Below are 18,312 nucleotides of genomic sequence, written 5' to 3' on the forward strand. Positions count from 1 at the left end.
ATAAATATTAATCATAATTATATTATGATGGTCTAATATGATTAATATACATTACGTATTTTACATCTGTACATACATGTATCTAAAATGGCCCAAAACTAAACGTGAATATTTCAATATATCTTAAAATATTCGTCATTTTAAATCTATAATTATTACAATTGGAAAATAACGTTATATATAAACAATAATGATATTTCTTCCATATATCCTCACGATATTTTTTTATTCCTGCCAGTAAAACGTGTTGTGGTATAATGTCTATGTTCACATTCTAGTATATTTCGCAGTATCTTCGTTAATGTAAAAAATATTTTCACATGTAGTTAACACACCAGTTATCCTTTTGAGTTTTAAAGTTATTAACTAATTACTTGCATTTATACTTTATACTTTCTTTGAGAATTTAATTCAATTTTATATATAAAGCTTTTTAATATTTACAAATAACGGCTTGAATCACACGTAATCGTAAGTATATCAAAATTACTTTAATCACGTGTTGCAAAACATTAAATTGATTTATTAATATAACATTTATATATTTAGAGAACGATTGTATTATTCTGAAAAACATTTTATTTATTGATAAAGTTTTGTTAACCCAGTGCGTGCAAACAGATGTAGATATATTACACATTGTATACAATATTATATTATCTTATATAATTTATGCTAAGTAGAATAAAAGCATGCTCACACTATTTGACATTTCTGTATAAAGTAGTTAAACGACATAAAATTTCCATTTAGATAGAGATAAATATGAACAATTAAGAAGAAACGTATGCTTCGCTGCTATAATGTTGATCAATATTAATTTGTTTTTAATAATTTCTTTTCGTTATAAATATAATTTCAAACAAAAAGAATTACAATGTCATAAATTATAATATCATATTGCAGTATATTAATGTTAATTAAAAAATGATTCGTAGACATATTAAATACAAAGGTCCAGTGCCGTATGAATTAAATGAATGTACAAGATCGAAATAAATTAAATAAGATACTGTGGAAAATTTTCGATATTAATTTTATGATAATACGGAGAAAATAACTAGATAGTTTAATGTTTTAATGTATAGACTTAATTTGTCTAGGAAATAAATCAAATTAATGAACTTTTCCAATCATAAATTAAATATATTTTAAAATTAATGATATTATGTATATATATTGTTACGTCCGAGCTCCGAATTCCAAGGAGTTGGGGATGAATGCAGCAGGAACCGAATCGTACTAATTCTGTCCAAGCTCTGAATAATCAAGGAGCTGGGGGAAAGACCAATGTAAATCGGGAAATGTTTCGTTTCGTCTGGCTCTAGACTTGACGAGCCGGGGGTCGGAAGGACGAAACGAAAAACCTCTCTCGCGGTCAACGCTCCGCTGAGTGGACTCACGAATTGAACGCACTTGTTTAAAGGGCATAAATTGGGTCAATGTGCCACGAGGCGCACTTTAATGCCAGTGCCAATTGCAGACTAATTAGGAATAAATACAGGAAGAGTTCTCTCTAAATTAACAGAGCCGGATTTTTTTATCTTTACCATAATATAATTATAAAAAAGAGCATTAGTAAATTTTTCTTGTGTTTACAAACTAATTATAAATATATTCTTCGTGTAATTCGTGTGAGTTGTGTACGTGTGTGAGTGGAGCAGAGAAGTTGTGTTGTGTGTGTGTTGTGTGTGTTGTGTGTGTGTGTGTGTGTGTGTGTGTGTGTGTGTGTGTGTGTGTGTGTGCAACAAAGAGTTGAAAGAACTAAATTTGAGGAATTAGAGAGAGGGTGCGAGTGAGAACTGGATGAGAGGATGGAGATGTTGTAAGGGTAGTAAAGTTGTAATAAAAAGGAACGGACATTCCTCTACGTGGATAATTACGAGATCGTGAAAGGAGAGTCTGCTAGCGAGAGGGAAAGGTCATCTAAATTGTGAGCAATGATTGAGCGGGGGAGAACATCTGAAACACACACTCGTGAGAATTGTCCGCGACTTAACCGTTAGGAAAATGTTTTGGCGCCTGTTCTGCGCCTCCAACTGACATTTTTATTATTATTTATTATTTTTTTCCAGTCACGGTGTCTCCAAGGAGGATATCATCGATGTCTCTTTAATCCCGCCGTTCGCGCACGTGCACCGATTTTTAATTTATCTTGGGTTGACATTTACGGGGAGATACTGGAGCCTTCACTTCAATTTGTTATGGAAAAAGAAAAATTTTTATTGCTTTTTAGGCTGGAACTGCTCAATTTATCCGTTACTCGTAACTGTCTTTATATTCTAACGATCTCCAGATCTTCACGAAAGAAAAGAGCGTGGGAATCCGCTGGACGTAACAGTATAATACTATTCTAATATCTAAAGAGAGTATCTCATTGTAAGAATATTTTATACTTATCAGTTTCCAAAGAGACTTTATATAATTTTACAGGCATATTTTCTAGGAAGAAAAAAACATTAATAACTATATCACTTTATACGTCCAAAATAATGTTTGTTATTTTTATTTGATTTTTTGTGCTTATTTATTTGGACATAGCTTTTGTGATTTTTATTTATTGTCTTCCTGTTTTTTTGTAATTTTCGATTAATTTTATTTATTATTTATTATTGTGTTTTATATACATTGTTTATTTATTTATTTTAGCTGAAAAAACTCAGTAAGTCATTCTATTACGTTTTAATAAAATTTGTGTTTAATTTTATTTTTATTTAATATTTTTTAATTGTATGACCCTCTTTCTTTTTTTAGTATCTATTATATTTTCAAAAGTCTTTGTATCTATTCATTATTAACGATGTGATCCAATAATAAACAGAAAAATTAATCCAAAGCAGCGATGTCTCTCATTAAATCAATGTGCTTCTATTATAAATGAAACTAATTTGAGAATTTTTAATTCATAACAAGATTTCGGTCATTCATTATTTATGATTTTAAATAGTTACCGCACACATAAAGATAGGCATTATAATTGACGATGATCAATACAATGTGAAGGTCTGACTCGTAATATAATATTATTCTCTACATGTTACTTTACAAATTAAATTTATAAAATATTCAAATACAATGAAGTTAACAATATTATAATCAGAGGGAATAATGGAACCTGTTTTCAATATCTTTCTCACAATCAGTAAAACTGCCACTTAAAGTTAATCGTTCCGTAATAATTGTTGCAAAAAGTACGTTCGCATCCGCTGCGACCACACTCACGAGCATGGTGCAATTTCGTCGTGTGTTTGCGATTAATATTCTTTAAAGTTTTCACAAATAACTTATTCGAATCTCGAAATTAACGCGACAGAAAAAAAAAATTTCCAGACTTACACAATTCTCAGTCGCAATACCGGTAATTGGGCGTCAGGCACGAGTGAGGGTGCCATACTGAAAGAAAAGATTGGCTGTTGCAGCAAATTATAGATGGTAAAATATGGCACAGCATTTTTAATTGATTGCCATATTTTTGATTGCTGCAATAAATTATTGGTTGTGTAAGTCTATCCGCAATATCAGTATAGGATTTCGATTAGCTAACGCAACCAAAAATTGGTTGCTGCAGCCAATTAAATATGTTATGCCATATTTAACCATCTAATTTGCTGCAGCAACCAATCTTTTCTTTCACTGATACTCTTTCGTGAAATTAAAGGGGTAAGCCAGAGTCAAATTTTCAAAAAAGTCGAAAACTTTTGTTTACAGTTTTCGAAAAATTTTATTTTAAAAATATGCTCCTTATAAAAGGTTTTTATGAAATTCGAAGTATTCCTCGAGTTATGTGAAGTTTTAGCGAACCGGCGCATAGTGCAGAGATGTACGCATCTTTAAACGCGTTTTTCCCAAAACAACTTTTTTTCAACTGGCGTCTGTAACTCGAATAATTTTCGATTGATCGGTCTCAGCTTTGAGCAATAGCTTCACAAAATACAAAAAACATATCTTTGCACGTGGAATTCAATTCGGCGGCAGGATTCTTTTAGCCGCTAATGAGGCTCTCCCTAGCACGCCCGCCTCTGTACATACAACGGAGAGATACAGGAAGCCAAAATGTCGCATTTTCCCGATCGAATCATACGACTTATTACGGACGGAAAACGTCACGTCACACCTCATACTAATTAATTGCTTTTTTCATCTCGTTTTCAACTTTCTCGCGATTCTCTTATTGTGTGTATGTATGTGTGCATGTAATTCTAATAATATAAATTTATAACTTTTGCAAAACAAACATAGACATTCAACAGAAATGGAATGAACAGGTTATTAATATTATAAAGTCTCTAAAATTTTTTTATTGGTTGCTATTTTAGTGCTTGAACATTCATTTATTTCAAATGATACTTGGCTAGTATTTTTAATATATATTTTAGTTATTTAAAAAATTTCCGCCACACGTGATATAGAAAAAGTAATGTTAAATGTATCTTCAGTAACTTTATAAATTTACAAGATAATTTTCACCTTACAAATTTTCTTCGAAAAATACTTATATAAGTTTTATCCATAATTAATAACAGTTGACATTATGGCAACGAGCATACGTTTATTCAGTAGTTTTCACTAACACGAAACTGATTTGTTTCTGCTCTACTTTTTAATTTGGACTTGCTAAACAAAACACAGACAGTACTCGGGTGGTCGAACTGGAGGAACGCGAACAGTAAGTACAAACCGCAGTGCACTGCGTTTCCTATTTTATGTTGTTTTAGTTTTAAAAAATCGATCTTAATTTACTGGCTTTTTAGATTTGCTTGTATATAGACACAATATAATGGAAAAAAAGCTATTTGATTTGCAAATGATTGAATGCACATTTTTCGGTTTATAAAATATAGATACCTGTTTATAATTGGATAAATGCCTGCTGTATTGTGCTTGTAAATACATAGTTTCTATTGAGGTATATGGTTAATTACTGATGTTTCTTCATGTATGCATTCTCCATAGTTAAGACGCATTTCATCGAATAATTGTAAAAGTGCTTCCCAATTTTTTAAATAAATTTCCCCAATCGATAACTTTAGAAAAGTTAAAATAACTCATATTTGTTAATTACATTATGCAGAAATAATTTAAAAAAGAATAGAACAATTATACGTATCTTACGTGATATCGCGAAATAAAATCATTACGGTTATTTTCAAACGAAGTTTTATATGTAAATGTATAAATCATAGTGAAGTACTTTAATATATTTAATTTTGCAAATAATAATTAATATAATAAATATAAAAGTTTTATTTGCAAAATTAAATATATAATCATTATTTAAATTAATTTGATTTAAAAAAATGGCTTATAAATTCATAAAGTATTTGCAAGAATTCATTAATGTATTAATCAGCACAATGCAAATACGAAATACAAATCAAACATTACACGCGTTATTATCGAATTGTAATGTACACTCATTGGAATGTAATCGCTGTCGAATTACATGTTTAGTTTGTCATTTTATTCGTCGGATTTATTCTGATTATTATGGTATTATCCCATTGTGTCTTATACCAATTTCTCGCATCCACTAATAAGATTAACATTTCGCACTAAATTGCTACAGTGATCGATGAATGCACAAAAGATAGCTATAGTTGGTCCCATTCGTGCTCGTGTACACGATAGCATGCAAGTTTGTCTCCGATCTGAAATCTCGCTGGAAGTGATCCTCTACACACCTGAATACATATCCTATTGCATAATTTAACGACTACTTCCGGCTTACAATAGTGTAGTGTCAACTTGGTACGAGCAAGGTAGGTAGTTAGTTGTTCACGAGAACGAACGGGATGTTCTACACGACGCTCTTTCACGTGCCGCAGTAACGGTTGTAACTTCCTGCATAATTCAGCAAAGAGAGCTTGTAATTGTTAATACGGCTTGTGTAATGACCATGCAACGTTGCCAGGGAAATCTTCGGTGTAGCGAGGTAGGTGAAGGGTTGCATGGATTAGACTAAGCATTTCCAACGAGTTTTCTGTTGATCTTGAATGTCATTAGCTAGATGTTTCGACAATTTTAAAACAACATCAAATCACGTTAATTAACAAAACTAATGAGTGATACAAGTGCAATTTATAATCATTGCAGACAAAATGTGTGATATAATTAAAATCCGATTGTGTAAAAAATTTCTTTCGCAGCGCTATATACAAAGATTAAAATTAATTAATTTTTTTCTATTCATCTATAGACTACAGTATTCTAAAAATATATTTTTATTGTTTGGAAAATTGTGCTGCAATCTTGCAACATTACAAGTTACGTTACTACAAAGAAGCTCTTGGAAAATATTTTTAAACGCTAACGCTCAAGATTCTCTTTACTATCATATTTTTAGGAAGAATGTATCCGCATTCTTGCCATATTTCTCTGTCTCTCTTTTTTTTCATTCTATTGCAGATCTGTCATCGCATGCATAACCTTTTTAATACATACAGTAATATGATGACGCGCCTTATCATGCAAGCACCGAGTTTACATTTAATTTAGCCCTTTCTCTTATCGATGTCGGTTCTACACAAGTTTTATTTCTGTGAAAGTTTACAAGGAGTTGTTTTTAACAAATGTACAACGGACCGGACGCAGTGTGCACAATAAACATGTATGTCCCTTCCGGTCTTATGCCTCCCAGGCGAAAAGTCCCAGCTTCATTTAAAAAAAATAACGTTGCCGCGTGAAAAATTGTTCAATAAAACAAAACATACGTGTTTATTCTGCCACCGCGACTAGCTGCAATGCGTTGGTGATGTTTTATTGTTGAAGTACCGAATGCAACATTATTCAACAATCATATCTATTCTTCGCGTGACGGAGAAATGTCGCGTGACTCGCAATAACAAAAGGTACTGCACTGTACAAATTGTTTCCCTGGCTTTAAACAGGACATAGAACGATGCACTCATTCCTGCATGGCATTTAAGGACACAGGAGAGAAATCCGTTCACAGTAAATAAATCGCAATTGCACAAGTATAAGGTAGTATACGCTATACGGGATAAATCTTCTTTGATACTATTAGCGTAAACGATTGTTCGATATTGAATCTTGAAAAAAATGCGCAATGAAAATTGTTGGAAAATAATTAAAATATTGTTGGAATAATGATCGTAATTATTTAATGGACTTTGACAATAATAACAGGCTTCTGGAAAAAAAAAGATCGATTTTCTTCGTATTTCAAATTATTGCTTTTTACTGGAAAATATGTATATGAAGATATATTTTGAATATCTATTTATTAGATAAAATTGATAATATCATAATAAGAATTTTATTTTAGATCGTACATATGAAAACGCAATCAATACGAACTAAAAATTAAATGCCTATACCGGTCGAAGTTGGACCTTTAAATTTATTTACAGTTTTTTCAGCACATTAACATCTTTCTAATATGATGCCTGATTGAACATAAAATTATTAAAAATTGCTTGTTAATTTAATTTAATTTGTGATATTATTACAATAGTTTAATTGCGTTTATAAGTTCGGGAAACCAATTCGCGCGCAGTTTGAATGATTACAAATATGGTATACCTATAAAATTTCGACCGGTATAGGCATTTAATTTCTAATGCCTATTGATATTATCATATGTTACAGTTCAGCCTGTACATGTTAAATTATACGACTGCGTAAACGGAGCGAACATCAAACTACTGCACGTGTACTCTATTTCACATAACGAACGAACGATAATTGTTCTATTTTCTGAATTAGCTCAATTTCATAGCTTAACGTATGTATACATATACCTTCCCTCTTTAGTATTGGTCGATCTCTGGAAATGCACAATTTCGCAATCACATCATAACTTCTTCCCCCGCCATTCATTTGTCATTGCTCTGTGATAAATCGAACAAGAAATATGCTCACATATGACATCACGATAAGTCCCTTTTGATGGATTACCACCGCACTCATATCAGTGAATTTGAAACACGTGCATCGAATCTCGGAAGATATGTCACTGCTGCATGCCATTCGCATTCGACAAATTATTTTATTTCGGACAGACTTAAAAGATTTCCCAGGCCGGTCTGATTTAGTGGATACGAGTCATTAAATTAGTTCAAATACGGGCACGTACACGCCGTGCACATCGATAATTATCGTCCATTGAGAGAAGTTCGACCTACGAGCGATGTAACACGGCGCTGCGACCTTTAAACGAGGTCTGCAATAAAACTGTAAAATGCTAGAAAAGCTTCAAAATGGCGAGCGAAAAGCAATGGCGTAGCCAAAGATTCCAAAATGAAAAGAGGAAAGAAACAAAAAGAGGCAGAGATAAAAAAGACGAAAAAGAAGGTAAAGGAGAGTAAGAGAGCAAGAAAAGAAAAAGAAAAGGAAAAAAGAAAAAATAAGTAAGAAATAAAATACAAAATGACAAGAAAAATAAAAGACACAAAAGCACTAAAAAGATACAGGAAAGAATAGTGATAGAGATCGGCACTGTGTAAAATGAACAGTGAAGGGCCTTCTCTTTAAGTTCATCTGCCGGAAGGCTTCGTAAACCTTGGCTACGTCACTGGCGGGAAATATACCGAATGGAAAATGTACGACGAATCGTGCCAGAGCAATCGTAGTTTCCCGCGATGCAATCTTTTATACCTTACGCGCGCTTGACGGCGATACTCGACAACGCTTTCCGACCTGTATTCTCGACGACATTTTTCTACCATTCCCTTGAGAATTTTATTTTGCGTCGTTCCGAAATTTCGCGTGCTAAAGTTCACGTGTGCAATTCCAATGGCAATCCGGATTCGATTTAAAAAATCGCACCAGTTTTTCTTTACTAATTTTACATTTCGTAAAGATTATGAGAATTAATTATAATCTTTTGGAATATTCTATATACTCTAAGAGAAAAGTTTTTGGTATTTGTAACTATAATTTGCAAAGTAAAATAATTATTATTTTAGATTATTGTTATGGATAAAAGCGTCATTTTTATAGTTGTTAACTATACCGCGATATAAAAAACGATTATAAAATATTATATCATTTTCGAGGACCAACCATACATTCTTCTTGATATATATATAGTAGAATTAAAACTATTTTTACTAACATTACAGTAGTAACAACTATAAAAATAAAGTTCTCCTAGTCATAACTATTTTATCATACAATTATATAGTAACAAATATCAAAAACTTTTCTTTCAATGCAGAAATATTCATGCTTTTTATAGTTGCATAATTTTTAATAAAATTTCTGCAATTTTTCCAGTTTAATGCTAGTCAACTTTTTAACGGCATTCACGAAATTTAGCACAGAGATTTACCGCAAAGATCATCCTAATTTATTCGAGAGAATTTATAATCGGATTAAAAGCGTATTGTTATACCACGCTTCTTACAGCACAATTAATATGACTAGCTTGATTATACTAATTATATTCCGGGCTCATTACACACGCAATATCTAAAGCGTGCACAAGAAGATACAATCCATTAAAATCACATCTTTTATTTTCCAGATTTACGTAAATAAACTTTCGCTTAATCACCAAAGCTTATTTTAACAGGGATGAATTTATTCATAAGGATTCAATATCGATCAAGTGTCTGTCTTGTCAGAATTTTCTTATTTTGTGAGTGGAAAAGAAAGACAAACGCTCTTGTAGAACTACGGCGGAGATTTCTCCAGCAGCAAGATTTATCTCCGTCTTTAGGTCTTCTGATCCCGTCGGAGACACGACATGCCACGCAATGTTCTCCATTTAGATAATGTAATTCGGGATATATGATAACTGAATGCAAGAACGTGGTATTGTTTCTTGAAAATAAAACATTACTAAGACGCTTAGAGACAAATTTTATTTCATGGATGGATTATTCTGGCACAATAAAAAATATACGTTCATTTATCAAAACTTTGTGGCAATACTTTAGAATATAAAACGATACATTTGTTCCAAAAATTGTTAAAAGAACGTTATTCATTATCTTGCCAAATGTAATACGCTTGACCACTTGGCAACTGATTTGTTTTTCTATCCACTCTCGCTTATTTGATCTTTCGTCTCTCCCGCTCGTGCGGCAGACAACTTCACTCGACAACTCTCGGGTCAAGTAGAGTAATTGAGATCCTTAAATAAATGGGACAACACAGTGATTTTCTAATGATAAATTTTGCAGATGTCGTTTGTCAAAGATTTCCCAATGCACGGAAAGAAAAACAGTTTTACTGAAATATCGAAAAATTTAATTAGATACAGATCTAAAAATAATTTTATTGAACCATTAAAATGATTATATAGAAAACTCGAACAAATAATGAGCAATACTGCGAAAAATTTTGGCATTTTAACAACCAGCTTGAGCTTCCTACATAACTATTTTGATGGTCCAACAAAAATATTTTTAAATTTGTGACCATTAGAATTGTGTTGAAAGTAAACCATTATATTTTTCCTCCTCCGTTTAAATTGTTTTTCTGATTAAGTTGGGATATTTGAAATTTTTTATTTTGGAAACCTTTTTTTGGTGGCGTTTTTTAATGCGTTTATACTGACATTTATAAACTGGCTTGTACAACTTGAAATGAAATTGACGAGTCTCAAATACTCGACTCAAAAAAACGATCGTTGAAATGGAGGAGAAAAAATAACATTCCTTTTTCAACATAATCCTAATAATCACACTGTAGCTAAATTTTTAGATACTTTAACGAAACTATTTCATGTTGCTATTTAAGTAAATACTCAACTTCCAACTGAAGAGAAATTTTTAACGCAAAAATATGAATTTAATTTTTTTCGAGAAGATATAACAAGATATAACTATAATATAACCTGCATAATTTGCATTCGTGAAATCATAGTCAATTAAATATATGGACGAATTCTCTCTTTCTGAGAGAATTCCAATTTTACGCATTGCACCTACTTTGAAGCTTTCTGGGGTCAACGCTATAATAGATGTCTCATTTATCATTATAAGGTCGACTATAATGGATATCCATCCATTCTCTAATTTTATCGCCGAGAACTCACTGCGTCGTCCCATTTACCTGTCCGACTCGATTACTTTATATGACCTCAATCGTTATACAGTCCAGACGGTGGACCGCCCAGTCCAACGGTATCCTCGCACTCAGTTCAAAGCCCGGCACAGCCGACACCGGCACCAAGATGGCCCTTGAAACCGGGTGTACTAGTGCACATCAATCGAACTCACAGCCTGCGATCCGGCCTGAGCGTTCGTGCGAACGAGGCTAATCTGCAAAACGAGCTAGTGGGCAAACATAACGACGAATCGCTTAGACAGAGGTTCCTCGACGAAACATCGTTGTCGTCGATTGGCCGTAACCCAGCTCGGACGGTATTCCGCCGCGGTAGGAAAGATCAAACCGCGCAAAGGACAACCAGCATGACCAGTCTGAACGAGGATGGTATGCTTGCCCGAGCTAACAAGATAAAAGCTATGTTTGGCGTACAGCTCAAAGAGCAAGCCACCCTACCCGGTATATCCAGAGAAAAGACAGGTAAGAGCAGTAAGAAAGAAGTTGAGCTATTTACTCATGACTTTACCAGGTGTCATCCTACGTTAATCCGTTTGTATTTGCAGCTACTTGCTTACCTAAAAGCCGTCGACTGTGCACAAAACTCTACAAGTTGACACTTTAAAGCTTTTTAAATATGGACTATTTAAATGTAATTTCTAATTATAATGATTATATAATACGCTTATGGCAATGTGAGCTAAATATAAGGCTTCATATTAAGAGATGCAAATATTTGTGAATGCAAATGGGTTAAATGGCTCTTCCATATCAAAACTCAATCAAATATACCTCTGACCTATTCCGCGTTCACTATTAGTATTATCCATAATAAACTATTAATAATGATCGTTCCATTTTTTCATATACAAAATAATGATACTTTCAAGACCTAATGGCTGCATTATTAATTTTACAAGTATTTTATCGATACTTTTACCACTGGTATGCACTTTTGGAACTTAAAATGAGATAGATAATATATTTGATATTTGTTCAGCCACAGAAAACAGATCTTATAATTATAAACGAATGATAATCTAAATCCTTTGATATAAAAAAAATTATATAAATTCAGCAAATAGGGAATTAGCGTTGTAATACATGCGCAATCAATTTCAATATTATTGAATTGTATGTATCCTAATTTAATCATTGATTTGTAGTATACATGTTTCGGCTAACTTTTTAGCCATCTTCAGTACGTACAGATAATTCCATGTGGAAACGTAAGCGTTGAGATGTATAAAATTAAGCTACAGTACTCGCATGATTTTCCTTATTTTTAATATCCGCAATGTTTCTATGAGAGGTGGTCAATCTTCACTTCTTTGAGAAAACTATCAGTTGACTAGCTGGATGGACGTATTAGAATGTCGAAGTAAACTGCTGTCTTGTCTAATTTAAACTATAAAACATTAAGGTTTTTCCGAAAGTTGTTGCTGAGTGACTTCACTCTGCACGAGCAATAATTTATTGCAAAGCTTTTTTAATTACTAATTGACTGATTATTTATATCATTGACGTGTATCGGCAGGGGTTTAATGGAGACGCTTAATCATGGTTGCACCATCCAGCTAGTCAACTGGTTGCGTTTTCTCAAAGAAGTGAAGATTGACCACCTTTCATGGAAACATTGCGGATATTAAAAATAAGGAAAATCATGTGAGTACTGTAGCTTAATCTTATACATCTCAACGTTTCCACATGGAATTATCTGTACGTACTGAGGATGGCTAAAAAGTTAGCCAAAACATGTATATTACAAATCAATAATTAAATTAGGATACATACAATTCAATAATATTGAAATTGATTGCGCACGTATTACAACGCTAATTCCCTGTATTTGCCGAATTTATTATAATTTACTTATAATTATATGTATGAATGATTTTATCTAATTATGTCTCGCCAATACTTTAGAGTATTAATTTCACTGCGCATTAGTTGAACTTCATTCCGCGTTACTTTCTGTATATATACAATAATAAATGATCTCGTAAATGATTTATTAAGACTGTATATGTGAATACACAACAAGTAAGAATTTAAAGCCTATCTACAGGTTTTTTTCTCTTCAACTGTCGACATGGGTAATAGTAGACCTTATTGTTTTACCATTGTCTGTGACTTTTCCTTTACAACTTTTTACGCGCTTTTACGTTATAACGTTATGTTAATATTTCAGTTAATGAAAATATCTGTGTTACTGGAAAATACGTGCGTGTTTCTGCATATATCGCAGCAACTTTGAAGCTTCATTAAGCATACAGCTGCGTATGTAGCATGTAATTAACCCTTTAACTTCTCCACACTGATGCCGACAGGAACTTCGTGCTCAGCCTTAGTATACCTTGATGCTTATTCATAAGCTTTACTGTTACTACTTAAAAAATATTCTACAAATAAAAAATGAGAAAAATGTTATAAAATCAAATAAAAATAGTAGAAATTTTAATACATGATGCATGTTAAAATTGAATCTATTAGGTTAAAAAAATATTAAATTCGATTAAAGATATTAATCCGACAAAAACACATTAAATCTCACTTATACTTTTAACAATTTAATGCAAATGTATGCTCACGTACTTTCCAGCGCAAAAATGTCAATAATATATTCAGTGACATTTTCAAGCTTCTATGTATTTACTTTCTAAATATGAAAAATATTTTAGCATATATCCATATGGATACAAACATTAAAATAATTTATCATTTTTATGTGCTTTAAAAATAGTTATTTATATGACTTTCTCGTGTCTCTTTGCATTTTGTTGATAATGTAATCATAAAATTTTAATTTAACTATTTATTTAATACAAAATTGTTCTAAAATGGGAAATCATAAATTAAGTCATAAAAACAAATGTCTCTACATTTCCTAGATGTGTATATATAATTTACAATTTTTATATATGTACCAAATGTTGTATCTTAAATCACAAGAGAAATGTAGAATCAAATTAATTTCAAGAGCATCAGTATAATTTAAATCTTATTTTAGCCTTTTTATCAGTGATTGCTTCTTGACTATTTTAAAATTTGATATGAACATTCATTCCATTCTTAATGTATTCATTAATATTCGTGATCATTTACGTTTGCTTAAGTTGTCGCATGAGAGGCTTTATGTGTTTATGATATCGCTTGTTGTTAATTATGTGTTCCTTAGCTGTGACTTACAAGAGAATTGTGCCGCGGCAGCGAATGTTGCACGGCGTGGAATCATCCTATGAGCCAAATCGTGGTAATATATCTCGTAAGAGAAAAAAGCCTGGAGCGGGTACGTATAAAGAGAATTTTTATTCAACGTGCATGCTTGCAACTTTATTTGCTCGTATGCTTTGACTTAAAACCCTTCCCAACCTTCCCCTTTTTCGCAGATTTCTTTTCTAAAAAATATGTGTTACTTTATGGCTGTACACGCGAATACATATTCATCATCGGGCAAAAAAGGATATACAGAAAACAGAGATAACTCTCATACAAAACATACGTGCGAATGCCACAGTCGTTAGTGTACGCAATAGAGAAATATTTAGCTATAAGTGGTAACACACATGCCGCACGCAAGAATTCATAGTTCCGCATAAAATATACACAGCAATCAACCACATAAATTTCATTTATCACACAACAACTATTAATCACAGATCTTATCGATTTTTTGATATATACCGTAGCTATAATTCCGCGCGTTCCGTCTGCGGTATGTTCATCGCGATATTATTCTCGATCTTTTCCATATTATTATACGTATATATATATATATATATAAAAAATCCTAAGAATGAATCGCATATTTCAAAAATTCGGAATTCTGAGACTACAGAAATTACAAATGATATATTGCTTAGACTTTGTTAATTTCATATTTATATTTTGAAATTCAAATCGAAACTACAATCTTGTTTACAATGGGGCTTTATCTCGTTACAGTGTTCTATCTTTTACAGTGTTCTATCTTTTTTTACTAATAAAACTTCATTATTTTATTGGATTAAGTCGAAACGTGTTGGTGAAACACAGTTCCTATGGATCGTCGGGTTTACCATTGTCGTCAACATTTTAATTCACGATAATTTATACAATGTTATTAACATTCTCTTTTTGCAATTGCAGATCCCAATCAAGCCGCGAATAACAATCATGTGAACAGCGTGTCGGAAGTTCTTCCCGACTCCGGGACAAAGACGTTCTACGAAAATTTACCTTTCCACGGGATCCAAGCGCCACCTAACAAGGTTAGTATAATGATCATTCGATAAAAAAAACAAAAAATTGTTTCATATCGCATGAGCTAAACTCGATTTGCAACTCGCATATTATCGTGATTGTCGAAAAAATAATGACGGCAAATGTGTCAGTCGCAAAAAAATCAATGAATATAGATATTGAAACTAAAGGAAGAGAGAGAGAGAGAGAGAGAGAGAGAGAGAGAGAGAGAGAGAATAATAATAATAATTCTTTAAATTAAAACGTAAAAAAATATTTCAAATTAAGAATACCACTCAAGTAGCGCAGCGGCGCTTACAAAGTGCTAAAAAAGCGATTATATGCGCTTTTTTAGCTTTGATAACGCTTAGTAAGCGCTGTGTGCTACTTGTGTGGACATCTTCAATATTCAGTGATACTATTGTTCTTTGATTTTCGGCTTGAAGGAACAATACAATTCAAGAGAATCATATTGAACAAGATCGACCTAAAAGGACCGATATTCTCTCGATGCATTTCCACCAGTTAGTCAATCAAGTTTCGCGAACAGTTCGTCGATTAACGGTATCCCTTTCTGATCAAATACGTTCAAGAGGCGATAGCAAGTAAAATGCGATGGAAGGCATCCAAGGGGGTAGATATTAGTACAACCTTTCGACCGTACAACCCCTTCGAAGACCCTCAGCACTTAGTGCCTCGTTACTCCGTATACGGTTCCTTCGTATTGTTAGTGCTTCACTTTGTAAGAGCTACCGAACTCAGCTACCGAATACCCTTTCAACCCTTATAATGAATATAATATAATATAATATTAGTTCTCAGTGACTTTCCGACTCGTCATTTCGCAATTAAGAAACCATAACTGGTTTCTCGAGCTGATAATATTCACCTGTCTTATCGAATTACCGCGCGAATGCATTCATCATCCCTTTCTCGCCCCTTTCCGCTCATTTTAAGAGCACACCCACCCATTTCGTTGCTTCCTATTATCGCGGTTAATTGATTCACCGAGCAGACGTTTAAATAATTAATTTCACCATTTCAAAACCGACTTCCTTTTCTGTTTGCATTTGGATAATTAGAATTGAAATTAAGTCTCTTACGTATTAGAAGAGTCACGAAATCTTTCGAGATAATAGACTTTGCGACAAGTCATCTGCAAATTATGCACATGGAGCGATTACAATGAGATATCTAATAGCTAAAACATAGACGCGAATTTCTAGCCGTCTTAAATATATACATATATTTAAAAAATATTATGTAAAATACGAGAGAAAGCGTTTTATTTTGCTGTACTGAAATACTCACATAATCTATTATTATCTAACGTAAGCCTCTTACAAACGTATTCGATTACATCGTATAAATTTTTGTGATGCAAATTTTAACCGTCTCGAGCAACCTCAACGCGTCGCATTCCAATTGAACACGTAAATCTATCGTTCTCTTGAATCATCGAATATTCTATAAAGAATATATATACATATATATATATATATGTATGCATATATGTATATAATATCTCTCGTGTAACGTCAATCTGACTGAACGAACGTTATCAATTTTTTGTACACGGATTTACTGTGATAATAATAATGCGAAATCGATATCTTATTCTAACAAAGAAAACAATTCTGTACAATATATGTATAATTATATTTCATGTGTTTATATTTTATTTAAAAAATTTTCAATTTCTGTAGACATGCTTATGTACGTAAAATTATATCATAATATTCAGATTGAAATAAATTGATGAGAAGAAATAATGACGACGACTGACAATTTACCGTTATTATTTCGCAATGATAAATATACAATCGTTACTTGTCAATCTAGTTGCAAATTTGAGGTTCGAAATCGCACCGCTTTAGCAATAATCGTACAAAACCGATGTTGCTGAAATGCATGTCGAGTGAAATGTTAATTCATTCGGTACATCATCAAAGCGTTTTATTCATGTGAAACTTTATAATGATACTCTGCACGCAACAAAATAACTACAAGTCAAAACCAAAATATTTTTATTAAAATGAACATACATGCTTTTATGAAATGTATTACGTTAATGCAATAATCAGTTTATATTTTTTTCTTCTAACTTTTACATAATTTTTATTAATTACTCAAATATTTTGCACTTCGCACTGGCTGCCTTTATTTACTGCTTGTTACGTAATTTTGTGCAATATCCGTAAATTGTGCAATAACATTCTGTCAATTGTCTTACAGATAATTGCAAAACGATAATTTAACAGTTTGATAAAATTGCGGGGATAATTTGCCAATGAGAAGTAAACGAAATTATATTAATTCTTAGCAAGTAAGTGGCTATGTTATTAATTCTTTGCGTTGCCTCGATACATTTTTTGCGAATTCCCGGATACTTTTATTAGCTATAGGAAGTCTCATAGCCCAATCAATATAGCGGAAAAAAGCACCGTGGTGAACAGGTAATTCAGTGCTGTGCGAGTGTAACGAGTATTGCTATCTTTGGCAAAAATAAATTCACTGTATGCTTTTTTATCTTATTCGTGCACTAACGTCTAGAAGAACCAATTGTTGCAATGAGTTTCCAATAATTTGTGTTTTACTATAGAACTACACGAATAATGACCGCGTGATTTTATTTTCATATGTACAGTTCTGTGCCGATTAACGTTCATTATCAGCATTTAATGAAAAAATAATATTAGCGCAACTTGAATTCTTTATTCGAGAATATAATGAGTTTTACCGTGTTTTGCTGAATATTCGATGATTGCTATACAAAAAGTCGCAGTAGATTTGTTTCAATCTATCTTATTAAATTTGATAAAATTAATTCAGCACCGCGGTTATTTTTCATAGATTGGCGGAAAAATACCGGACTTAATTATCTAAACCTATTAAAAATTTAGTCATTTTTTTAATTAGAGTAGTATAATACGATAAAAATAGTAACTATAATTTATGTTTCCCAATCAATCCAGATAGCACATGACCACCGGATATCGTATACTGTCTGAAAATTATATTTCCAGATTTACTCATGAAATGAATTATAAATAAAATGTCACAAGTCCTGTAATTTCT

The 18,312-nt window shown here is 32.3% G+C and overlaps 1 protein-coding gene across 6 annotated transcripts in view; it reads left to right on the forward strand.

Moving 5' to 3' along the window:
- nrm (neuromusculin) overlaps window positions 1-18,312 on the forward strand; it is a 178,989-nt gene that overhangs the window by 149,972 nt on the left and 10,705 nt on the right. For 5 of the 6 annotated variants that reach the window (XM_018504426.1, XM_018504403.1, XM_018504435.1 and 2 more), the window contains one exon: window positions 15,142-15,263. In XM_018504426.1, the coding sequence (XP_018359928.1) occupies window positions 15,142-15,263 (122 nt within the window). Of the gene's footprint in view, window positions 1-4,629; window positions 4,667-11,065; window positions 11,497-14,191; window positions 14,303-15,141; window positions 15,264-18,312 lie in introns of all 6 variants that reach the window. The other variant, XM_018504444.1, reaches the window with a different exon arrangement.

This window comes from Trachymyrmex cornetzi, unplaced genomic scaffold (assembly GCF_001594075.2).
Source record: "Trachymyrmex cornetzi isolate Tcor2-1 unplaced genomic scaffold, Tcor1.1 scaffold104, whole genome shotgun sequence".
Lineage (NCBI taxonomy): Eukaryota > Metazoa > Arthropoda > Insecta > Hymenoptera > Formicidae > Trachymyrmex > Trachymyrmex cornetzi.